This window comes from Rhipicephalus microplus, chromosome 8, assembly GCF_043290135.1.
Source record: "Rhipicephalus microplus isolate Deutch F79 chromosome 8, USDA_Rmic, whole genome shotgun sequence".
NCBI classification, from domain to species: Eukaryota; Metazoa; Arthropoda; class Arachnida; order Ixodida; family Ixodidae; genus Rhipicephalus; species Rhipicephalus microplus.
Window position 1 is genome coordinate 123,419,951 of NC_134707.1, and position 25,800 is coordinate 123,445,750.

General features: G+C 44.5%; 2 protein-coding genes across 4 annotated transcripts in view; one reads left to right on the forward strand and one right to left on the reverse strand.

Annotated features, from left to right (window-relative positions):
• The window catches only part of LOC119164562 (bestrophin-2), a 59,122-nt gene extending 50,830 nt beyond the window's left edge, over positions 1–8,292 (forward strand). Inside the window, exon 15 of the mRNA XM_075870338.1 lies at positions 4,484–8,292. Coding sequence (XP_075726453.1) covers positions 4,484–4,872 — 389 coding nt within the window. The 3' untranslated portion in view covers positions 4,873–8,292. The remainder of the gene's footprint in view (positions 1–4,483) is intronic.
• A 1,476-nt stretch (positions 8,293–9,768) lies between these two features.
• The window catches only part of LOC119164563 (lipase member J), a 60,151-nt gene continuing 44,119 nt past the window's right edge, over positions 9,769–25,800 (reverse strand). For all 3 annotated transcript variants that reach the window (XM_075872555.1, XM_075872556.1, XM_075872554.1), the window contains 4 exons: positions 19,047–19,205; positions 13,010–13,081; positions 11,448–11,516; positions 9,769–10,699 (listed from right to left, as the gene is read on the reverse strand). In XM_075872555.1, the coding sequence (XP_075728670.1) occupies positions 10,439–10,699; positions 11,448–11,516; positions 13,010–13,081; positions 19,047–19,205 (561 nt within the window). In that variant the 3' untranslated portion in view covers positions 9,769–10,438. The remainder of the gene's footprint in view (positions 10,700–11,447; positions 11,517–13,009; positions 13,082–19,046; positions 19,206–25,800) is intronic.

Genomic DNA, 25,800 nt, shown 5'->3' on the forward strand with positions numbered 1-25,800 from the left:
GTAGTGCCGGTGGCAGATTTTGCCTGTGCGGTGTTGAACAATGAAAATAATCAGGGTGCGTGTTAAAAGCGGCCTGTGGGTCCGCTTTTAAATTTTCAATTTTATCTCATAAAAATCAGGCCACTGTTGCCGAAAGTGCGACACGCGCATACATGCATGAAAGCGCAGCACCGCGTATAGTATGGTCCGTGGTCAAATGGAACACTCGAATGAGAACGTGTCACATTGCTCGCTTTTTTACTGCAAGTGAACATGGAAACGTGTTTTGTGCATGGCTCTAGTCTGCCAAGAGAAGCCAGAACTTTCAACTTCTATTAGTAGTATTCCAGCATGGGCTACTATGCTTTTCCAAGGCAGTAAAATCTGGATAGTCTGTTCCCTTTAACTGTTCCATTTAACAATGAACTCGTATGTACATCAATATAGGGTATGCATTTTGCTCCGAGAGTCCCCGAAAAGGTCAGATAAGTTCTGGTTGACAGAACGTCCTCGTCATCCGATTACAACCACCGCAGAGCAAATGCCACTCCCATATTTCGCCCATCAAACAGGTCCTGTCCTTGCTGTGGCTGCGGTATACTCCAAAACTTCCCAATTTATTCTGCTCAGAAGTTTAAGCTCCTGCTTCTTCATCACACGCTTACCTTCTCTTGAAATCGCCTCTGTTGCTCAAACAGTGGCTATTTTGCGTTTACGCTGCATGCTCTACCCACCCCACTTGAAGATTTCATCTACGATGTCCTTAACACCGTTTATCTTTTGACCCTCTCTGCTGTATTGTTTCTTGAAGTTACACCTGCCATTCCTATACATACCATGTGCAGAAAATGAGGTGGGTCTGCGTTACAGGAATTGGGCAAGTCTCCACTACCCAGTATAGCAGGGGCGACAGAATACAAATAAGTTGCAGGGAGAGAGGGGAGCGAAGAAGAGTGGTGGGGCAGGAGATTAGAGCCTGTAGTGCGGGGGAGTAAAGCTGAGCAAGCTAACAGTGCTGAGGCAAGGAGCTCGCAATTAAGAGTGGAGCGAGTGTCAAGCAAAAACTCAGCTCAGAATACCGAAAAGGAAGAAGAAAGTTTGCGGAACAAGATAAAATTTACAGCATATCCACGGAGTGAATGATGTTGAGTGGGGCAAAACGCCTGCATGCCTGCCTGCCCACCCGCCCGCCCTTTCGCCTGCCCGCCTGCCTGCCTGCCTGCCTGCCTGCCTGCCTGCCTGCCTGCCTGCCTGCCTGCCTGTCTGTCTGTCTGTCTGTCTGTCTGTCTGTCTGTCTGTCTGTCTGTCTGTCTGTCTGTCTGTCTGTCTGTCTGTCTGTCTGTCTGTCTGTCTAAAAGCTTAGACTAAAAAGATTTTCGCCACTGATAATTTGGCACATACCACGCTCTTTTAGAATAGACTTTATTCAAAGCATGCGGAGGGAAGGTCAAAATGTTGTAATTTTTCATTGAAGGATACATTTTGAAGTAACGATAATTATTTGTACAAATGTTACACGCACTGATATGTATAGAACAATTGCAGATGTTTTATTTAGTCAGTGGCTGGCACTTGAGCATTGATGTCAACAGCAACATGAAAATTAGCAACATCAGAAGCTATCAGCTGATATGAAGCGCAGGTACTCGCGAGGATGGTAGCCCTGGAGGCTGCTACATAAATCAATGCCAGCGGATGGCACCTAATTAAAAATGACGTTAACCCTACGTGACGACTGTATCATAACAGTACACGTGCAATATTTATAAAATTTGATAGCCAGTATTTCAACCATAACTGAAGTTACACGAAGATTAGGGTCTATTTGAAAAACAGTTCCGAGACCTGGTGAGGCTTTTTGTAGTAGAAAACTGGATTGCCATGCAGAATGCTTGGGTGCCCGCTGATACCGCGTTATGGAATTCATCGGGTCAACACAGCCGATGTCCGCTTTTTCTTAACCACGACGCGTCAAAATTACCCATGTCTGTTCTTGCTGTTATTAGGTAGATACTGTCTCAGTCTCCTGTGGCAGATATTCGCATGCCAGCGGCACATACCTACCCGTGAGTATGTTCCACTGTCTGGTGCAAAGTGTTTGACGTCGAACGGGGCGACATTATGACAATAATCACGTCTTGGTCAGCACGTAATAATCTTCAAACCATCTTACTCTCCCGTAATAATTGTGATTGAGGCTCAGTGAAGGGGGGATAGATAGCACTGATAGTGTAACTACTACTGCTCATTGTTGTGTTATTTTTGAAGCAAACTTCAGAAAATTTTGCAGGGTCCTTCAATGAAGAGTTCACGAGATGATGTGTGAATTTTGGCAAAAATTACATAGCCATAATAAAACGAATAAAAATATTTGATTGGTTTTATTTTTGAAGAAACTTTTGTGAGAAACATTTTCTTGAAAAATGGTGAAATCCCTTCTGGTTATTACATGTGCCCAGGATATCTTTCTCAGCAATAGCAATATTGGTAGGAATGACGATCCTTCAGTTAAAAATATAAACGTTTTGTTACTAGAACTGTAGGGCTTTTTTCTTAAAGGAAAATTTTCATAAAAGTACCATTCCGCTGGCAACAACATTTTTTAGCTTCAGAAACAGCTCGTGGTATTCAGAAAGAAGACAAATGTTTGGACTTGATAGCTTCAGTTGTAACAGAGAAAAGGTTCCTTTCTGACAAAAACTAATGTTCGAAGAAAACCCCATTCAGAGCTCGAGCTGCTACGGTGATGTCACGAGATCGGGCGCGTTTCGGGCCATTTTCAAGTGTTTTCCGCAGCGCGCAAAAACTCGCCATTTTGTCGAAGCACTTCTCAGTAATGCTGGAATATTGTGCCATGAAAGTTGAAAAATAGCAATTTCATTCGTCTTTGCACAGACAGACAGACAGACAGGCAGACAGACAGACAGACAGACAGACAGACAGACAGACAGACAGACAGACAGACGGACGGACGGACGGACGGACGGACGGACGGACGGACAGACGGACGGACAGAGAGAGAGAGAGAGAGAGAGAGAGAGACACAGAGAGAGAGAGACAGACAGACAGACAGAGAGAGAGAGAGAGAGAGACAGACAGAGAGAGAGACAGACAGACAGACAGACCGACAGACGGACAGACAGATAGATAGATAGACGCCAAGAGTGCTTGTATGTATACGCAAAACTGATTCGCATTTAATGAATAAAGTGAAAATAAATTGTTTGCCGTGGCAGTATTCGACCCTAAAAAACCACTGTGCAAAGGCGACTGCCGTAACCACTCGGCTATCCAGGCATGGTAGCAGAACAAGCATTTCTGGGAACCATTTGATTACGAAAGAGTAGCCCTCCACTACGGCATCTCACATAATCAAGTGGTGGTTTTGGGACGTTAAACCTCACATATCAATCAAATTAATCAATTGATTATGAAGTGGTGGTGAGGAGGAAAAAATGTGGGGAGGTGATGGCAAATTACTGCATAGCCACGTATGCTACAATAAGCAAGTGAAGAGGAAGGGCAAGTGAGGCCTAGAATGAGAGTAAGGAGGATGGCAAGGTCAGCAGATTCGTTATTTTCGCAATTCGCTCGGCTATTGCGCAGATGTTCCTTTTTTCTTTTTTTTCTTTCTTCTGTATCTTTATATTTATAATGAGCATCTTTCGTACGCTTCCAGATTTACGAAGACGTGTTTATAACAGGAAGGTACAGCGAAACGCATGCTTTTTTTCTCTGAAGGACGACACACTCACTGAAAAATTCAAATAAATCTTTTGCAATGTGAAGGGTGTTTCATGTGATCAAGGAATGTACCACCGCTCGTGGATCGGCTACTGATGAGCTGAGGTAGTAGCACTACAGAACTGGGAAAACATTGAATCCGGGTTCGAATCCAGACCAAAACAATTATTTTTTCTACGGCTAAGTTTTTTTCTTGGAGATATCTTTCCTGACATCTCTACTAACCAAGGCTTGTCAGTCTCTGATGGGTCATATGCTAGTGAGATATCAGGATGCATACGAACCTATTATAGGTATCAAAATTTATTTTATTGGGGTAAAAGCCCTTATTCATGGCTCATTATAAACGAAAAATGACGGTAGATGACAACACGATCGAAAAGTATCATCATAACCTGACGACGTCGTATGTTGTAATGACCTCGCACGTCACCGAAATTTGTAATTTTATAACGTAGCCGTGACTTCAACTAACATGACGTCAAACAATCAAGACATCACATGACAACATCGTGTTGTTAAAGGTGAGGGTATCCCGGAGGTATATATTTCAAAGCCAGGTGATGTTCAGAAAGTATCCACTGCATCCGATTCCCGGTGCAGTGCAATACCACGCAGTAAGCGGCTGGATAAAGGAGATAATCAACATAATCGATTAAGAAGAAGACGGCTTGTACCGCTGGTTAAGTCGTCTTATGTGAATGCATAAGTCACAGCGTGAATTATTTATTTCTTTATTTATTTATTACGCTATGTGCAGGTTCATCGGCTGACGAAGTGGCGGGGCACAGCGATCTGGAAGAAGATCCGCAGACTCCTTTTATGGAGACACCACTAAATGACAACGCTATTCGCCTACCGTCCAGCCTCCCGTCGAAGTCATTGTCCAAGGCGCTGCCCATTCCGTCCTCCGGCCCAAAGAGGCCTCACGATCATGTCGCGTACGCTACCGCGCACACCGGAAGAGACTATGTTAGATCGGGCGGCACCAGGCAATCAGCCTCCGTTGACCACACGTCAATACCCGGCGATGCACAGAAACTCAAGAGAAGGCTTAGTCAGTCTTCGGCCAAACAGCCCGCCACCGTGTTTGCCAGAGAGCGGGAACAATACAGACAGGACTATCGTGTCGTTGGCAGTGACGTTTAACACGTAATTGCCTGTTTGTTCTTGCAAACTGAGGTATTCATTGGTGACAGCTTTCACAGCGAACGGCAGCTGTCACGTTGATGAAGGGTCCATCTTGTTCTAAGTTTATCTAAGTCAGAAATAGGAAGGTCTAAGTTTGATCCTGACGGCATTCTTCTTTATTGCGAGGATAGGTTGTCCATTAAAAGGCTGATCCTACATTTGCAACACCGTATATCTACATTTGACTCACGGTGTAAAGACAACGTCGGTGCGACCAAGCATCAGCAAAGGCGTTATCTATGGGCGTTCAGAGAAGGAGGTTCATGCCTACCCCGTCCCCCTGGGACACATGCCTCGGCATCCCAAATTAGCAGCTGCGCTATGCTCAGGGCATGTGGAGCGATGCTGCAACGATCCTTGCGCAGACTTTTAATTCGGGATAACAAACAACGTCAAAATACTCATTTTGGGTTCATCACTTCAGCCACACAGTTAGCGTGACAAATCAGCAACTCGGTTACGTGCCTCTGCATTGTTTATCCACTGTACTTGATTTGGGTGGCTATTCCCGCTTTCCTGGTCGTTGCTCGTTGCCAGCTGTCGATGCGGAGCTACGATCGTCAAATCTTGTCTTTTAGATTTTGTCGTTCGAACATTTAGATTCAGCCACAGAATAACATCTCCCGTAAGAAAGTGCTTGTGCAGATAAGGTTGGCAAGCTGTAGGCGAAGTCCAAGAGAGGCGCTACCTTAACACTAAAAAAGGAACTTTGCGTACGTTTGTTCCTCATTACTATGTGTATGCTTTCTCACGTTGCAGGTAGTTCGTCCATAAAACTGTGAGCGTGGGATCAAGGGCAGCGTGTGAGGACGAACCACACAACACGAGTATCATAATCTTAAATGCGCCATTGCGTGAGATTGACGTGATAATCGATTTCGCGTGCACATTTTGTGCATTTTTGCATACTTAGATGATGTAACAAGAGCACATGTTTGTAAGAGTTCGTGTTTTGTGGTTCTCTTTCATATACAAATCACCAACTACCTACTCAAACACCTGGCATCACATTTGCGGTGTATCTTTTAGCATTGTGCAGGCATGTAGATGGCACCGTAGATCATTGAAATATTTTTACTGGAGGGGCACATATTGTGTCTCGATATCGCGGTCGTCTAAAACTGCTCGTAAATTAGGGGGTGTTACAACTGGTAGCAGTAATGAACCCAAGTGGAGCAATGATTAGCTGCAACTTAATCCCCTCCCCCTCCCTAAACAGATACTACGTCGTGGGTCGTTATGTAATTTTTCATGGGCTTGACCCTAAATCATCACGCTCAGCCTGATTACGCCCCAGTATGGCGAATGTTTCGCCAACCTGTCCGGTGATGTGCATGCAAGATGCGGCCAAGTTATTCCTGCAAACTTCTCAATATCACCAGACCATTTCACTTTTTGCCAATTCCTGCCACGCTCGTCAGTCGGTGATGAGGGAAAACCTTCGTTCAGTTCGCTTTCCATTTCACGTTTTTTTTGGTTGTCCTTTATTAACATGGCGCCGCCCACCGGGGGTACCCTGCCCCAGTTTGTTTTTCTTGAATTCGATTAATATGTCATTTACCCGCATTTGTTCTGTAACGCACTGTGGTCTTGTCTCATCCCTTAGCGTAGTACCTATCACCTTCCTTGCTATAGTTCACAGAGCCGTTCTCACTTTAAATCTAGGGCATGTTTTTATGTGTTGTTCTTGCGTCAGAACGAGAAGGTTTAGGGCACGACATTACAGAATCTCCAGCTTTTCGCAGTCAGTCATACCATCCCCAAGAAGGAAAACATTTAGAGTTTATTAAAAGCAAATTAACTGACACTCCGAACTGCATACTGAATTCTTAGGGAATAGCAAATTAGGGTTTAGGGAATAACAAGGCTCATTGAACATGTTAATTTAGATAAAATGGTAGGTGTCTACTTTTAAGCAGACACCGAATCGGTACTATGGCTGAGGACCCTCTTTATTGTCAAGGCTGTGATTTACACACAGAGAAGTGCTAATGATTGTGATGTGTTGGTGCAGATAAAACGCATGCATAGGCCGATGTTCTGGTCTTTGCGTTGCGTCTTGTATAGTTGGCCAAAACTTTAACTATTGTGCACAGCGGCCACTCTTTTGTCTGTCAGCGCCATATTATGGAGCGAAGTTACATGAAAATGCTTCGCGAGTATGTGCTTAGCGAGTATGTGCTTCATGAGCATAAACTTGTTCTTGATTCAACTAAAACTTGATTCAGTCGTATGACAAGAATACACAGACAACGATTGCCACTCATGCACGATAGGTAAAGATTTGCCCGACTGCACACTTGCTTCAGGTGCGTCGACAAAGGAAATATGCTTACGCGCAATGTCGGCCAACACACCTACTCGAAGAAAGTCAAGCATATTCGAATGAAGGCATATGAAAGTCATCAAGAAGCAATATCACCTAAATACTAAGAATGCTAATCTCGGGGCAAAGTCTTACCTCCTTGGTGAAATTCGTGTAAACTAGATGTGTATCGAATAATAGCTGTTGTCCCGAAACGAAGCTTGCTTACGGTGACTGTGATAGAGAGAGTTTGCAGTGTTGAATCACAAGACAACCAAGTGCTTGTTCTTGTATGAGTACGCCACAGTGACACGTTGCGATAATAAAAGTGATTCTAATTCGAACGACAAACGCAGCACGTCTTCTGCATCTTCATAGTCTGGCTGCAGATTCTCGCAATCATTGTTCGCATAGAAATCGTTGCTACGTCACGCATTTCTAGCTTTGAAGCTCCTATTGCCCCATCGAAATGTGTGGTATTGCACGTTGAGGCACAGTATTGCAAAAGAACGGCGATGCAAGTAATAAATGAATGAATGAATAGAACATTTTTTCTTCACGCTTTCCTTAGCTTCAAGCATTCGGCGGGTGTTTTTAAAGAGACAGAATTCCAAACTATATTTTGGAAGAGACTCCAGTTTATACACACACATATCAGCCGCGGCTCGGTAATATCGATTTGCTGTAAGCCGTCGAAAACATAAATCGCAGAGGTAGATTGGCTGAAAAAAATCTGTTGCTTTATTATGCAATAGTAAATGTCCCTGATGTGAATAGTGCGTATCGCGAAAATCATCCCAGTCAGCCATTTTAACATATTGTAAAAAAAGACAGCTGTGGTCAAAGTAATTGCAAGAATGAAGACTATTTGCATAGCAGTTTTTGCGCGTGTGCGAAATGCCTGTTGCTCTGTTTTCACTGACTAATGCTTACAGAGGATGCCTTCTCTACTTCCCAAATGAGTTATTTCCTATTTTCTGAGCTTCCTGGATCCTATCAAACAAAATTAGATATAAAAAAACTTGCAGGCTTATGTTTCGTCTTGAAGAATAAAACACGATAGGGTAACCGAACTTTCTTTGCAATGCTTCCACATTTACTTCTGCTAATTTTCGGTGGACACCTAAACATTGCCTCGTGGAAAGGGACATCTGCGCTCGTTACATACGCTGTTGCAAACTCTCCAAGGGTGCTCATTGACTAAGTTCCTACTACTCCTTCATGCTTTACTGTGACTAATTACCCACTACGCATTCGTAACGTAACAGGTACACCTAGCAGTCGCACACTTTGTTGGTGCTGTGGGTGATGATAACGATGACTAATTGCAGCTGAGAATATTCCTAAAAGATTGGTCGTTAAAAATTGCTTATTGCGCAATAAAGTGACACCTGATGCAATTCTCTGCTTCTGCCGCGCAATATTAGATCTGTTAACACCACGACTCGCACTACATAAACGCTGTAAAAGGGTTTTCCCAAAGCAGTGTCTAGCAGGCGTGGCTCTGTGGTAATACACCTGCCTGCCTCAGGTAATGTCTGGGTTCGATTCTGGCTGGACGAACTATTGTAATCTTTACATCGAAAGCTGTACATGGCTAGATGAACCGGAAAAAACCATTAGTCACGACTTTTGATAACGGTTTTTATTGGCTGCGCCGTCAGTTACGTCGTTTTGTACGTAGCAACCAAGCGCACGCGTCATTAGCAGTGCTGCTAATGACGCCATACTCTTCGTCATACCCGAACAAGCGTGCCATTTGCTACACCGTTACAGACGTCGTTCATCGCTTTGCAGTCCTGCCGTCAAGCCCGCAAGCAGCAGTTTCAACTTGGAATTTTCTCATGGGAAGGGTACGAATCGTAGGAATGGGGAACCAGCAGACAACTTTCCAGCAACAGCGTCTATAGCTGATCTGCGAATGTTAGCCGGCAGGATGCAGGAGTAAAGGCCCGGGTGGCAAGCGCAAGTGGCCACTGAGCGCCGAGGATCCGGCAGTCTTCCGAGCTGAATAATAGGGACAACGGTGATCTGTAGACGCGGCGCTTCCGTCAGCGCAGCGTCAACGTTGCAATGGCGAGAACGCGTTCTCCAGGGCCAACACCCGCTTTCGGCGGGTGTTTTTCGAGGGTTATAGTAGCTTCGGCTGTGATAGTCTGCAACCGCCTGTGGCCACACGTTTCAGCTTTGCCGGTAATCATCCGCGTGGAGTTCTTGGCCAGGGATCTTTTTTTTTTGCGTTCCTCTAGTTGTATGGTCTTGCGTGAATGTACTTCACTGCTACATTAGGTCAGTTGAGAGTCTAACTCAGCAGTTTTCGCTCTGTTAGACCGACATGCACTCACACGTAAGCGCTTTCCTCATGCAATATATGTCAGAAGTACCCGTCGGAATACTTGAGAATAAGAATTGTTGGCAGAGTCGATAAGCGATTGCTAAATAATGAAGTGTATAAGAACAAACTTCCTTGTCTTTTCGGTTTTCTCCTCCTCCTCCTTCTCCTTTTATGGTCAAGCAACCAGTCACAAAAAAAAAAGGCGACAACATCATAGCTTGTACTGAAGCCTTATTTATTATTTTATTGTGGCTTGTTCTTCGGCCCTTCTCAATTCATCATTTGAAGAATACGTTGCCAACAAAAACATTCACGTAATTCCTGAGTTTTCCTAAATTAGCCGCAATGTCATTTAGAAACATACATGCGATGGGAAGATTGTGAAAAAAAGTTTTGACCACCGGAGGTTCCTTAACATAATATAAATAACGAGAACGACGTGACCTCACCTGCTAATGAACACCATGATGCGCACACATTAAGCTGCATTAAACTACAGGAGTTACCGGGTTCGATTCGCAGTGCCGGCCGGCCACCATCCGGTTTATAAACAGGGGACAGGCGGGCTTCAGAGCGGTGACGCAACGCTTGGTGGTGAAGCTTACTTTGCCTGGAAGACTCCCAACCCGTGGCGCGGGTCCGGGGCTGCACCACTCGATGGCTACCCACATGTTCACAGCACTTGAAGTGCCACAGCTTTACGTGGAAGGCCGTGCTTGCTTACGAACACCGAACCATTGCACACTACACAGTCAAAATGCACGTCCGCTGAATATTCCCGCCGGAACAAACAAATGACATCGTTCTTTTAGCACGCCAGCGTGCTGTTCACTCCTGTTCACAGTGGGATGGATTGCTGACGAGGTTCACGGTGCAGTGAGCTGTTAAACTAGGAGGTAGTCCCGACTCCACACGTCCAGTAGCTCAATCATGGGCTTGTACAGGATATCGTAGACCCGAAAACCAAGCACGAAGTCCAGGTGGGAAAAGTTAGGGTCAGGCACAACGTAGTCGTAAACCAGCACGTGCCACAAGTTGGCACGGAGGGCGGCCACGTCTTCGGGTGGCGCCAGGTAGTCTGCCAGGCTGGAGAACATGGCCACAGGAACCCTGACGCGCGACAAGTCGTACCTTGGTGCCACGGGCTGCGATGACAAAAAGAAAGAGCACGCTAAAATATTTTCTGCTCCTCTGCACGACATACGGGGTGACTGGTTCCGTATGAGCCAGTCACAAAATTCACAGAAGAGGCCTCAGCAAGACCAGCGATGAAGAAACGTGTAAGCGAACTCGCTTGATGAACAAGTGAACTGAGTTATGAATTCTAGAAATCAGGAGGCGGCTCTGATCAACAACTCAGACAATCGACTAATGAATCAATAAGTGTAATTTACTTGTCAGTACATAACCACAAAGAAACAATAAATCTGCAAACGCGGAAGCCGAGCAACATAAGGTGAAAGCTTTTAATCTCTGCTACTCGTGTCCATCCACCCATGCCCTAGAATGGTGCCAGCTGTAGCCTCCTCCCCTTTCCTCACACTCTCTCGGCAATTACGTGTTTGCAGAGAGTGCGCTGAAAACCAAAAAAAGAAAACAAAATTGAAAATAGGGGAACATGAAAAAAAAACTACGGCGTAGTCAGCCGAATGACCACAGGCTTTCGCCGAACGAGCTTTGAAATCGACGGTGTCCTTCAGTTTTTTTATGCCTAAACATCGTCCTTTCTCTCGGTACCAGCACAATGTTTGGTGTTTGTTTCTCTGCATGCTCCAGTTCCGTGGCTTTGTTTGAACGCGGCGCCAAGGTAAGCGATGCGGCAATACTGGTGGCACTTTGCTTCGAAGCGCAATGCATAGAGCGGAAGTAGAGAATCGGTGCGGTGACACTCACGTGGCCGTAGCGCTCCAGGTTTCCCCACACACCGTAGCTGTACTTGCGGAACTGCTTCGCTCTCCTAATCTGCATTTTTGTAAAACGAGGACAAAGATTAGTTATGAAAAAGAAACAAAATCATTTAGAAGCTGTCACCTTAGTTGATTAGTGCATTAGTTTTCAAAACCCGGCACCGTCCAACTCCAGGCCTGTCCGCCCAAGTGGGTTGTGCCAAGATATTGAGGAACCAACCAACCGACTGACCAACAACTGATACGCGTTTATTTCCATGGCTGGAGTATAGCAGAAGTGGACAAGTAGAAAGTACGGAACATAAAATTTAGATATACGTGCACTTTCGGAGAGAACGAGTTGTTGAACTCATGACTCAGCGTAGAGTAGTATTCATGCTATTTACAGAGAGCTACTAGGTAATTTAACTGCCTACATTCAAAATGATCACTTATACAATGCGTAAACGAAGGTAGAAATGGACTTCGCAAAACACGACGTCAGGGGACGCTCCCTATGACAGCGTGTTTGAAGCAACGAAGCAGACAGTGTTGCCAGGAATTGCGTCAAGCAATAGAGAAATTATGAAGAAGGTTCACTACAAAGATGTTTCCAACAAAAGCTTCCCCGCAGGGGCGAAGCTATGAGCGCAACATCGACAAATTGCAACGTTATACAATGTCAAGCTGGAGGCTTACTCTTTTAGATCCGACCTTACGAAACTCTCCGAAACGCTGGTGTAAGAGAATACAGCCGCTTCAGGGGCACTTTTCGCACAGTACCTCCGATTTTAGGGCGCAGTGCGTAGAAGAGTCTACGAGCCGTCTACCCTTCTACGTCTCGTATACGGGTAGACTGCTCGTATACACTTCTTAGTGCTGCGCTCTCAAAGCGGAGACGGCGCCCGCACCAGCGATGGTGACCGCGCTCGTAAAATCGGTCCACAATTGCTGCTTAGGAAACACCTTCCCCTTGCGTATTTTCATGCGCATTGAAGATGGCCGGGGCATTTTCTCTCTACTTGAGAATTAGATGATCGAATGAACAAAAAGGGGGGGGATGGGGGATCGCAAAGCTTGCGTTGCGATGGAGATGGCCGGCTCCGTTTATATATGCTTCAGTAGTGTTCGGAGCGGGTGGAACGTACGAAGTACTGATGGATATCATAAATTTGAATTTTATACGTGAGGCGGCGATTGCAAAAAAAAAAAAACCCATCGAGACCGTCCACATAAATAATATCGCAAGAAAATCGCGCAGATGAGAACCGACGCATTCAACATGGTAAGGCCGATGGCAAAAAACAAACAAACAAAAACATGAAGACGAAAGGGTCAAATTAGCACGGGGAACGTACAGTAAGAAAACGTAATTGGCAGTTCACGAGTTCACTCTTACAACGTGTTCCTGTTAGTGACGCTAAAACAGCAATATGAGGGTACAGACTCTATCAAAACGCGATTGGTATATAAAAAAAACAAAAGTCGGATTAAACTGCCCAAATATAGCCTCATGTCCAATTTCAGCGCATGCAATTGGTTATGGTTCTAACTGTGAGTAGATCGTACCTGAAAGAAATGCTCCATGTTTTTCTGCGAAGCTCCGGAAGGGTAGTGGGCCATATACACTGGTAATCTTGTCTCCATGAAACAAAAGGAAGAACACGAGACGGAATGGCACATTTGAATGTACTCTTTACTCAGCAGTGTAGAATTGCATGAACTTGTTAGACACGTTACACTAGTTTTTACACAGTGATGATTAAGCCATGAAAATGTGGAAAGCTTGAAATGCTACACAAAATCAACGAGTGTTGTATCAACGTACCTCCCTACAAAATACAGTAAGACAGGGGTGCATAATAGTAATCTCCAACGATGCTTTTATTTTCTTCATACTGGGTTTGCAATTCTTATTGTCAGATACACTGTAGTAGGCAATTTTAGGTCACAATTTCTCATCGTTTTACATTGCAACGCATTCCTTGTACCGTCTTGAGATGAATAAAAAAGAATTTTGGATATAACTCCAAGGTCATCTACCTGTCGGCGGTTCTAAAATATTTAAAATCAAAATAAAAGCCGATGGCAGAAACTGCCACACCTTTTCGTATGTCACTCACCAGATGAGGTTTAAGCCGTACTTTGTCTGCCTCGAATTGAAACGCGATTTACATATTTCTTATGGGAACACTGCAGTATGTGGTAGCCTTCCTGCCGGATACGGCCCCATGCTTTTCTGACGGAACTTTCGCCCCACAGTTTAGCTGACGACTTTGTGTCGCATAGGTCGGGAAAACTTGTGGAGTTCACTCCGACTCACTCAAAAATTTATTATTTAGCGCTTTGTAGTCACTCGGACTCACTAAAATATTTTCGAGCCATACTCACTCGGACTCACACTCACAAAACGTTTCTTCAGCCGGAATCACTTTGACTGAGACTCACGAGAATATTAGTCACCCCTACTCACCCAGACTCGGACTCACGGCTCGGTCCGAGTCTGATGGAGTCCGAGTGAGTCGACTCATGAGTATGGTAAACTCGAACCAACTTCCTTGGCAATAGTTTCAATGCTTTTTAACACCAATATCTCACGTAATCAGTGATCATCTTGCTGCCATTTGACATAGTATCTTCGAGAAGGAGTTCTGAATACGTCCAAACCACTATGGTCATTTTTCTTGGAAGAGATGATGGCATAAGATATAATTGAGAACTTCCCTGGAAGATTTCGGGGGAGGGGGGTGGAGGTAGAGGCGCCCCTACGTAATTCACGCCTATAAGTACTCATTGAAACTGTGCATGAATGATACTGCTTTGGAATACCTGTGAGGAGACGTGAGTATAAACGTGAGTTAAGGTAAGGCTGATAGTAAGACTCAGGATGAGTAGACAGGACCTCACGTCTACAAATCCATGTGGGACTCACTAAGACTCACTCAGACTCACTCAAGAATTATATATTCTTGAGTAAGTGCATTATATTACAAAGCTGTTCCAAAGGCTGCTAGTCATGAACTAAATTTCATAGACATGATTCGGGGACATAAATGTTCAGAACTTTTGCGCTACGAGCCATACAGGTACAATGAGGAAATTTATTGCTTTGGGTGTATTAAGGGGATGACGCTTTTGACAAAGCATTTATGAACTGCCCCGTAATAACATTATAGGTGAAGGTTTCAACTTTGAGCATTTGAGTAACGTTGCAGAAAAACTCGAAGCCACGTAGCTGAACACATGTTCCTCCCGAGAGAGGTAGGCTTTATCGATTTCCGGCATATTGCAAGGCTGGGCTCCCACCTAGGAGTTAACGGAGAAACCATGTCTCCCAGCCGCTTTTTTGGCCTGCTAGATCGCCCAGAGTTGCTTGTCCAAACCCGAACGGAGCAGCGCAGTCAACCAACGTGCCCGAAAGTCTTCCTTGGAGGCCGTGAGCCCACAATTTCTGATTAATGCTGGACATCACCACAGAATATGATCAACAGTGGCTCTGGTGGTACAGTACTGGCATAGATTAAAACTATAGCCGTCGGGATATATGAGGTGCATAATGACAGGCTTCATGGATTTGCGTGTTTGTAGCTCCCGCCATTCAACGGACTGGGTCAAATTTAGCTTGCGGTGAGGCTGTGGACAGTGTTGGGTTATGTTACAAACTTTAGTGAGCCGATCGTCCCATTCCCACACCGGTGCAGAAAAGTCCGATTGGGTTGCCGCTTAGTATGACGTCACTCGGAACGCATGACCTCAAGCCACGTTGTGCGCCACCTAATTCAGAGTGTACTCCGGGTTACCTAGGGGTGTGTGGGCAGGGAACCTGAGAATGTGCACGCATTTGTCCACCTCGTGAATTTCGCCTGCATTAAGGATGCACATGACTCTACAGAACTTGAGTTATTGCACGTACTATTTTTTCTACTTATAGAAATCGCATCTTTTCCTCAAAATGTTCCTGTACCATCAGGAAATCGCACAGACACACTGCGTTTTTGGAAAGGCCGGCCAAAGAGGCTGATAAATTTTTGAAACCACTAATACAAGCTACGTGCAAGCTTTTAGATGGAAAGGGAGATTAAAAAAACACTTAAGCGTTCAGAACAATGTGTAATTGAGCTATGACCAAGTACGGATGATTTTCCACAAAAGTGGAAGGATTTGTGAGACATACGAGAGTAGTGATGGAGATGTTAGAGCATGCAGAATCCGATTAGTAAGCAGTGAAGAGATTGCGAGGTGGATACAGCTTTTCAATATCCTCTAGAACTGTGTGAGTGGTATTATAAATGTTCTACTTTTAACATTTCTCACCCTGACGGTTGCCCATGCCACACACAATACATGAATACAAGTACACTGAAAGCTTAATTCAAACACGCGAATTAAGTTCAGCTCAAGTTATCCTGTGGGCACTCAAATGAAGGAACATCATGCCCCACTGTGTGGCCAGAATCCAAAGAAGCCACTTCGTGAATCGTTATTGCGAACGGAGTGCTACTACACATTTGTGGCAGAATATCTCGCAAATAAGGTTTACGGGCAACTACCAGTGAACCGAATCAATTGATCAGGCAATAGCACGCCGGAAACAAGCACCGATATGCATTCATGTGAACAGTGAGCCTTAATGTAGAAATACATGGCACTATTTATGCCCAAAACACGTTTATTCACTTGGCAGACTTGCCACAATAAAAAAAATTACAGCATATCCACGGAGTGAATCATGATGAGTGGGGCGACGCGTCCGTCAGCCCGTCTGCGCTTCCACCCGTCCGTTCATTCTTGCGTCCGTCCGTCCGTGGGACCATTCGTGCATCCATCTATGCGTCCATCCATCGGTCGTGCTTCCGTCCGTGAGCTCGTCAATCCGTCTGTCTGTCTGTTTGTCTGTTCGTGCGTCCATCCGTCCGTACGTCCGTGTGTCTATCCATCCGTCCATCCGTCTGCTAGTTTGTCTGTCCGTCCATCCGCGCGTCCATGTAGTGAACACTCCAAGTACCGCCATCTCTCATCTCGCATCCCCTGTGGCACATACCCGCACTAGAGCGGGTTAGTGCCACAGGTGGCCACTTAAAAGAAATAAATACAAAGAACGGACAGACCCACACTTTAAGGAGCTTCGCCCCTAAAAATTAAGGACCATGTCCTTGAAAAGAATTATGATGGGACGCTAAGCAACAATGGTGCGAACGTCCTTGACCCGGCCAAAACGGGCGTCGAAGCTGGTGCTGGAAGGATGGTTTGAAGCGAAACTCAGTGTAGCTTTTACTCAAGTAAACGTTTCTCTGAAACACAAAGACATGGGAGGCGGGTTGGGTTACGTGTAAGTTTTATCCCAGATAAACAAGCCGAAAGAGGGTTTACAGCCGACGTGCGGTCGAGCGTCGCATGTGGTGGAGAGAGTGAAGTGACAGAGGAGTGTGCTGCAAGTGAGTAGAAGAGCAACACCATCTAGGTGTGTTGGGAGCAGCCGGAAGCTATCGCGTGTGAGGATGACGTCTACACATAACTGCGACTTTACCTACTTGGCATCGTTTCAATATCTGCGGCGGGGGAAACACAGTGGGGCGTGTTGGTACGCAGACACGGACGGACATTGTTAGACAGGCTAGTCAAAGAGCTGCTTCGCATCTCAATGAAAAGCAATGAGAAATTCGCGTTTTTTTTTCCAATTTTTCTGTCGCGACTCAATGAGCATCGTTCGTAGCTTCTCCAAGAGCTACAGCTGTGAGGTCCAATTTTAATCTACTGAGAAATGCTGGGGTTTCTTTGTTCTGAATCACTCTTAAATTTAGTTTGATTTGCATATGTGTGATCGCTTTGGGCCAACTTTTCCGCAAAGTTTTGAAGGAAGGAACATGAAATAAAGGAAAAGCAGCAATGTTAACCAGTCTAGCAGGACTGGTATGCTACCCTACACATTGTTTATTGTGAGGTAAGCAAAAAAAAAATCTTTGGCCCCCATCATAAGAATATAGCAGGCGGAAAGGGGGTGGGAAAGTTTTAAACATAAAGAAAGAGAGAAAGAGGAGAGAGCACACACACACAAAGTCGCACTTGACAGTCGCCATACCAAAGTAAGTTTATGATCCATTGTACGAATCTGTTGCCTTCAGAATGTTGAGCACCAGCTTAGTCACCTTCACCCAAAATGTCCTCTCAGGCCCACGTTTCAGAACTTCAGATATTCATAGCTCCCAATTCAAATGAACCGTTGTTGATACCGACGCGCCCGAAATATTGGGAGCTGGCCCCTTAGAAATACACAGGGCTGCGCTGGGACCAGTTTGTCTTTACTGAAATCTTTCAGTCGCCCTCCCAATCTCGATACAGAGTAGCATGGCAGCCATGTATTAACGTCGGCAAAAATTTCTGTTTTCCTAATAAAGTGTCTCTTTCTTTCTCGGCAGTTGTTAACATGAATTAACTTTAAGGGCACATTAACGAAGCATGAATTAACGAATTATGAATTAACGAGCTTTCGCTTTCAAGAGCGAAAATTCTGGTGGGAAGGCTTGACGCGTTAGCATTGTTCATGTCAGGATGGTACAATGTCGAGAGCCAATGCAGGCCGCAGAGGGATTCTGCAGCAGAAATTTTACCAATCTTGTTTTTCTCCACGCTATCTTGAAAAACAAGGGCTTCGTTGAATTTAGTACTATTAGTTGTAGTAGCAGTTAGAATAGTAGTAGTAGTAGTAGTTACAGTAGTAGCGTTATATAGTAGTAAATACTAGTAATATGATTAGTAATATATGCTGTGTTATTTAAGATGTAATAATTAATATGTGGGGTTTAACGCCCTCAACCACCATATGACTACGAGAGGCGCGTAGTAGAAGACTCCGGAAATTTCGCTTACCTAGGGACCTTTAACGTGCACCCGAATTTGATCACATGTGCCTACAGCATTTTCGCCTGCATCGAAAATGCAGCCACACAAGCAGGGATATATTATTAGTAGTAGCAGTAATAGCACAGTATACTGCCCAAGCGTATCGAAGGTGCGAACAGGTAGTGAGTGAAAATGCTTGGAAAGGAAACGAGGCTTTCATCACTAATAAGCGGTTCTGACCCTCAGCGCCGGATTTTTTATGCCCCTGCGTCAAGCTTCCTAAGAAAGCGCGAGCAAGTTTGCATTCACTTTCCAAGAAGTAATGTTGGGACTCCTTGCTAGAGAGAGATAGAGAATATAAGAATGGCCGAAGGTTAACTAGACTGCGTCCACTTCGCTACCCTACACGAGGAGAGAGTGGAAGGAGGGAGTGAAAGTGAGACAGTTTTCCCCGAGCATTAGGTATGTACACAATAATCACACACTGCAGGTACTCCTCACTCACTAAATTCATGATATAATAATAAATATCGTCGCCCAACGTCCCGAATCCTCCATATGAATATGAGACACGAAGTAGTGGAGGGCTCCAAAAATATCGACTGCCCGCATGAGGTTCTTTACTGTGCACCTAAATCTGAGCACATGGGCCTCAAGTGTTTCCATCTCCATAGAAACTGCGGCTGCTGCGACCTGGATTCGATTCTGCGACTTGCGTGTCAGCAACAAAGTGTTTACCCACTAGACTACCGTGGCGGGTGCTCACCACATTCAGTTGGTTGTGGTTAACGCCGAGGTAGTAGAACCCGGGCGTGGAGCAAAAGTAGCGCATCTGCGTCGTGGTGTCGCACACGGTGTACGATGCGTGCCGGAGGCTGGGCTCACGCACCAACACTCGGCCGCGGTTCAGCTTCACCAAGGCAGCCTGCAAGAAAAGGAGGAGCATTAGTGCACCACGACGGGTGTATTTTAAGCATTAACATATGAAACAAGGCGAGAACTTCAGCGCACTGTCGAACTTTTTGTACTTTATCAGCGAATGCTGTATACGGGTAACAGAAACTAAAAACTGTCCGCAGTGGTGTAAGTATTGGCCACTATTGGCTGTACTATCAGTTAGCTCATTCTCAGCGTCGAACCCCAGCGCGTGCGATTGGGTGCGTTCTGAGTGATGTCGTCCATATCGACACAGCCATGGCGCAGAGCACGCGCGCATGAGCTTCCCTTGAAACCTTCCACATGCCAGCGACAACTTTAGAAGAGCTATGACAGTGGAAACGTGAGTGAGCTCACATTCTCCGGGGAGATAGTACAGTTCTGGCACGAAAACAGGCGCGAGAGGCTGATAGCTCGCAGCAACTACGTACTAATGTTCCGGCAGCCTTCCAAACCACGGCAAATCACGAACGGGAATGCATGTGCCTGTGGAGAGCGGATCCTACAAACCACGCCACCAAGTTAGCTCGCCATGACAAGCGCTTTAAAGAATGCCGCACCGAACCATGAATGCGTTTTTCTTGAAGAAGGGAAAATGCACCTAATTTCTTTCTGCCTATAGGCGACATGGCGCAGTGCCTACGCCGAGCAAGTGGCACGGAAGTGTCGGCTGAAGAGGCAGTTTGGCTTTGGCTACGACGTCTGTGAATGCGTGTGGTTCGAAAACAGCAACTGGGATTAACACATTGCGAAACGCATTTAACTGCTCATTACACTCTTTCACGACCATGACCGATATGCGACGCTCAATGTGTGGCATATGAGATAATCACCATGGTAAACCCAAGCCACACGTGCATAACCTCATTAAGAGGCGCGAATATCTAGCCAATAATTGTGAAAAGCTTCAGCGCCACGGCGGGTTCAGCACACTGCTAAACACCGGGGCCGAACGCCTCAGCTTTCACTGGTTAATGATTTGTACGGAGTGCTTGAGGAATGATTTTATTTTTCATAATTTCTCATGCTTCAGATACATATAGCGTACATGCAGGTACATAGAGCGCGTGAGCACATTCGCACAGATGTGCAGATGGTCTAAGGCGATGCACAAGTGTGCCGTTTATGAAGGCTCCGAGTGCCTTTTTTTTCGGGGGTTTCGAAAATTTTATCGTCACAAAAACCCGGATTCTTGCAATAAATATATAAACGAGCGAAATAAGGGTCTCCGCGAGACATTTAAATGGGTCAACAGTGTCCTTGTGCAATGTATATTTTATGCCCAAAAGGTATAGCGGGAAGGCATACGATAATGCTGAGACAGTCCATTGGTGTCAAAAAGACATTTAACGATGCACTTTTGGAAACTTGGGGGTTGAGTTATGCAGAGACAGAAATGCCGCGTTAAGGATATGACGGTTCCTTATCTTCACCAGCAGAAAACCATTTAAGTGTAGGCGCTGTTTGGTTCATAGAGCAATGAATAACAATAAATGTGACCGTTGAGCCTAAAGAGGGACAATACTTCTCTCAGCTAAATTACTAGTAATATACACCTGGCCACGCTTAAGAACCAAATTTAGGGGCAATAATTACAATCATTCAACGTATATGTTATGCCAGTGTTACGTCACTGCGGCATTCTACGTGTTGCTTAGAAACTGAATACGATTGCATTCTATCATGTCAGTGATTAGGCTAGGGGAAATAACTAGAAAATGGAAATTCACTTGGTGAATTTCCTTAGTTTCCCAGTGAGTGGATTTATAATAATGATATTGATACGGTATGAGCCGGGCCATGTTTTGGGGACAAAGGTAGAGGAAGAGGAAGTTACTTGGGTCGCTACCCAGCAGTTCCACCATAAAACTGTTACAATTAGATTGAGTTTAACTATGTTTATTTACAGGAGAGATCAGGCGACGATCGGCGAGGATGGCGAACATAGGCCAAACCAAGTAACTTTCTCTTCCTCTACCATTGTCCCCAATACATGACCTGGCTCATACAGTATCAATATTAATATGTTGAGCTTAACGTCCTAAAATCTCCATATGATTACCAGAAACGATGTAGTGGAGGGCTCCGTAAATTTCGAACACCTGGGGTTTATTATCATCCACCCAAATCTGAGCACACCGGCCCATAGCATTTTCGCCTTCGTCAAAAATGCAGCCGGGATTTTATCTCGCGACCTGCGTGGGTGATTGGATTTACTTGAAAATGATAATGTTCGAGAGTACGCATGATTTCGTTAATAATAGTGTAATTAGAAGAAATTTGTTGAACTGTAGTATAATTGGGAGCCTTTAAGGTTGACATGGCTGATCCCTCAGTCATAAGAGTCGGTATAACACGAAAGTGAAAGGTGTCTTCGCCGAAATAGTCGAGTGCTTACTTTGTATCAATATATTGGAGCTCACAGTTGGTGCATGGCAGATAAAACACTGTTTGACGTAGATGCACCCACGTTGACACCTGCGTGAGGCCTAAATGAACGCGGCTGACCTCTCTGTTTAGGAATGGGAGTAACATGAATGGGAAACACGTTTTCACAGAATTTATGCTCTGTTTGACCTCAAGGGTGAAGGAACGAGCGTTATAGCAACAAATTGTAATAGCACACCCAGAACGGCACGAAGCTCGAAACTCAAGAGCGCGCACCTGAAGCATTAAACGCGCACAAAATAAGCATACACAGGATGAGCTCGAGCTAACAAGTGCCACACTTGTTACTTCCTTGAGTGTGAGCAGAGCCCTTATTTCGCAAACGCGACTACTGCAGCTGCCAAACGACCTTCATGTGAAAAATCTCACGCTCAGTGCGCGAATAGCACAGCACGCACAAACCACTCCGCACGCGCATGTACGAAAGACGCCGTCGTGCAGAGGTGCGCGTGCATCGCAATGCGTGTTTTCACAACTATCAAAGTGCTCCCTTCGAGCCCAATCTTGCTAGTTATAATGTAAACTCGCCTAACGAAGTGTTGTCGAGCTCTGTGTACCACCAGTGATAAATTATGTATATAATTAGCTTGCCGTTAGTGTGATGAACGTAAGATCTGTGGCTGACATAAATCCCCAGAAAAACGGCCGTACAGAAAAATCTTGAAAAAATAATGAGGTGAGCTAAAAAATTAGCAAATGTAATCTGCCAGAATGAACCGATTATGGAATGAAGACTCTCGCGAAAAATGCAGAACCGCAAAAGTCTTTGCCATAAATTAGAGCCGTCCGCCGCCCGTTTTTGCTCACGCCATTCTCTCCACCGCCGAAGTTTCGAGAGAGAACACGCTGCCGCCACCGCCGCCGCGCAATAATTGCGGTGCACTGCCGTTTGTCTGCCGTATTTTAACCCGGGCGAGGAATCTGGGCATGAAGTACTTCACTTCACCTTCTTTTCTGCAGCTTGAGGATTTTTCAGTGTGGTGCCCCGGCTGCCCTCTTGTGTCTGTGTTTGCTTGCCCCGTCTATGCAGGATGTTTCAGCTAAAAGCACCCAGCAGTAAAAAAATTAAAAATTAGAGCTACGTGTCTCCAGCTATCATAGTATTGTTCTTAGCTGTATGTAGCACGTGAGAATATATTTTTGATCTACCGAGCACGGTAATTAACAAAGATTGCTTAATAAACTTTTTAAATACTGACTCTAGAGAAAAAAAAATCAATACAAGGCTTGTAGCTATTTTCAAGAAATAACAAACTTTTCAAGTTACGGCAAGATAACAACGCTGGTTCATTTTCTTCCAGTGTTTTTCTATAAAGCGAGCGAAATTAAAAAAAAAATACCACGTCATTGCCACCTAACGCGCGGCACTTTGAATGCCCTCAAATGCAAGTTGAACGAATTACCGAAGGCTTCTCACGCACGATGGTTGTTGAATAGGCTTTCGATGACTGCGATGAACATTAAGCGATGGTTGAATGGTACCATTAAAAAAAAAAGGGGGGGGGGGCGAAAGAAAGAAACGAATACAATAAACTTGAACAAAAAGCGGCTTCCACGTGCATTGTGATACGAGACCAGAGGCAGCAGTCGGCGCAGTGCCGACGTTTTTTTTTTCTTTTCGGGCCAACAATAAAAATGACAGTGGAGGAGAGTGCCCGAAAAGAAATCGTTGCCACATATCGTGATAATCACATGTCGTGGTTATCATGTTATCATCGTTTCTTGTTGTAGCAAATTTTGTTATGTAGATGTGCTCCTTCATAAGTTTTGTGACATGTGCGGGAATGCCTATCGAAGTATGGGCCTCAAAATTATATTATATGGGACCCAAGATACCCATGGTGCCATAAAGATTCATCCCACTTATGGAATAAAGCGCTAACGGAAGAATCGCCATTCGAACTGCAAAGATAATGCTTCTCCATTTAGTGACTTGAAAAATAAGTTTGAAGCCTAATGAAAGAGGCCACGAACTTCTACTTGAACAGTGCCTTCCCTACATTTATGAAAAAAAAATGCATCCAGTTTTTAAAAGTAGATTAGTCCTGCATCATCTTTGTTTATTCTTGATAGCCAATCCTAAATACTGAAGCTGTAGCAAATGCCTAAATAATTACTTCATATCTGTTTTGTCCTACCGATAACAGCATCAATTTTTGATGTCCCGCGTATAGCAAACTACCTGCTCTTTGTAATCACGAATGGAGCTCCTCTGGAGTACATAATCTTGTACAAAATCTCAAGGTTTCGAAACGATCCGGCCAGGATTCTGATCCGAACGTGCTTTTAAAGTGGTATTCAGAGTGGGGTGCTATCTTTAATTCAATTCAATTCTTATTTTCCAGTTTTTTACATGATGGAAAAATTTTTTTACGGTGATAAAACTCAATATTCTCTGCAGCAGTTCCCCAGCTCTGAAAATCAGGGAACGTCGTGCCCGTATTTAAGTCTAGAAACAAGCAAATAATATCAAATTATCAGTCAATGCTTTTGCTTCCTACTGGCTTTCTATTTTTGGCGCATATCATTACCATATACAATGTAAAATATATAAATGCCCGCAATATACTATAACGATCACAGCACGGCTTTCGTGCTGGCCATTTTACTGTTATACTGTTGCTGGGTTATGTGGTTGCTCCAACAGTTACTACTGTTATACATTGCTTTTTCCCTTAACGACCGTAAATAGGTTCATCTCATGCTTCTTGTCTACTCGGAGGTTTTTCACATGGTTTGCCATGCCAAAGTTTTACCTTTCTTATAATTTTTTTGTGAAAACACGATAGTTCATTCGATAGCAGATTACTTGCTGTTGCGCCTAAAATTTGTGACGTTTAACCACGCCAAGTCTTCCGACGTACATATTACACCCTGAAAGGACCTCCAGGCTCGGTGATTGGACCGCTTTCAGTTAATATTTATAGATGTTTCCGAGAAGGTATTATCGGTGATACTAAAAAAAAACTTATATTACAAGCAGATGACTGCGTTATCGTTAGAACCATCTATATTTTCAAGATCCGAATGCGCTGAAGTGTTTTCTTTTGCCGTTTTGTAAGGGGAGTGAAACATGGCAAACTTAAAAAATACTGTAGTCATGATAAGAAACAGGCTCTTCTGTTTTATCTCTGCAGCCATTCTAGAAAAATGGCGCATTTGTAATCGTGTCATCCTCCTGCATAAATGGGACAGTTCAAACTGGTTTCATTGCTCTAGCACCCGTATAATTCGTTGCATCTTCTTTACACCGTACGCGGTGATTTGATCCTCTAAATAATGTGTCCGTTAGATCAATTCAGGAATGTTGTCATTGTCTTTTTTTGTCTTTTTTTGCAGTGCGTCTATTTTCAGAATGACCTTGATAGTTATCTGCGCTGATTCAGTTCTGAGAAATAAAAAAAAAGAATAGCGTAAACATTTATTGGGTTAATTTGCAAGTTTTCAAGGTGCTTAAAATTTGTATTTACACCTGCTATGTTTCCAAAACTACAAGACAGCAGTATTTGTAAATAAACAACATTAGGACAGCTGCAAGCACGTTAACTGCTTCGCCCTGCCGGTGAGGCAGATTGTTCTTTTTTTTGAAATTCAAGGGGCAAGTATTATCCCCACCATTTCTTGAATATTCAGCCTAGCCCCCTTAACTCCGGACCACGCTGCTGCCGATCCGATGAACCCCGAGCCGCTGACGCGCCACCGCCGAATGTGGAAACACCTTAGAAGGGTGGCAGTTTGGGCTAATTGGTATGGCATGACGATAGTTATAGCGCGAAAACAGAGCGGCGACAAAGAGCGTTCGTGTCCTTCTTGTTTCTTTGTCGTCGTTCTGTTCTCGCGCTATAACTATCGTCATGGAAACACCAATGCGGCACAGCCGGCAATTTTGGTACCAGCACACAAGTCCCATAGAGAAAAATTAACTAATCCCAGCCCTTCTTCCCTTACTGGCCAGGAAGAGGTTGTCCCGGCTCAATAGTTTAAAAGTCGAAGACCACACAAAATTTGCGATAGTCCGATGAAAACGCTGAAGGTAAGATCGAGCGCAATGAACAAGTTGCAATACACAGTAAAGCTTGGTAGCTAAAAAAAAAATCACACCCTATCCACGGAGGAGTGAATGATGATGAGTGGGA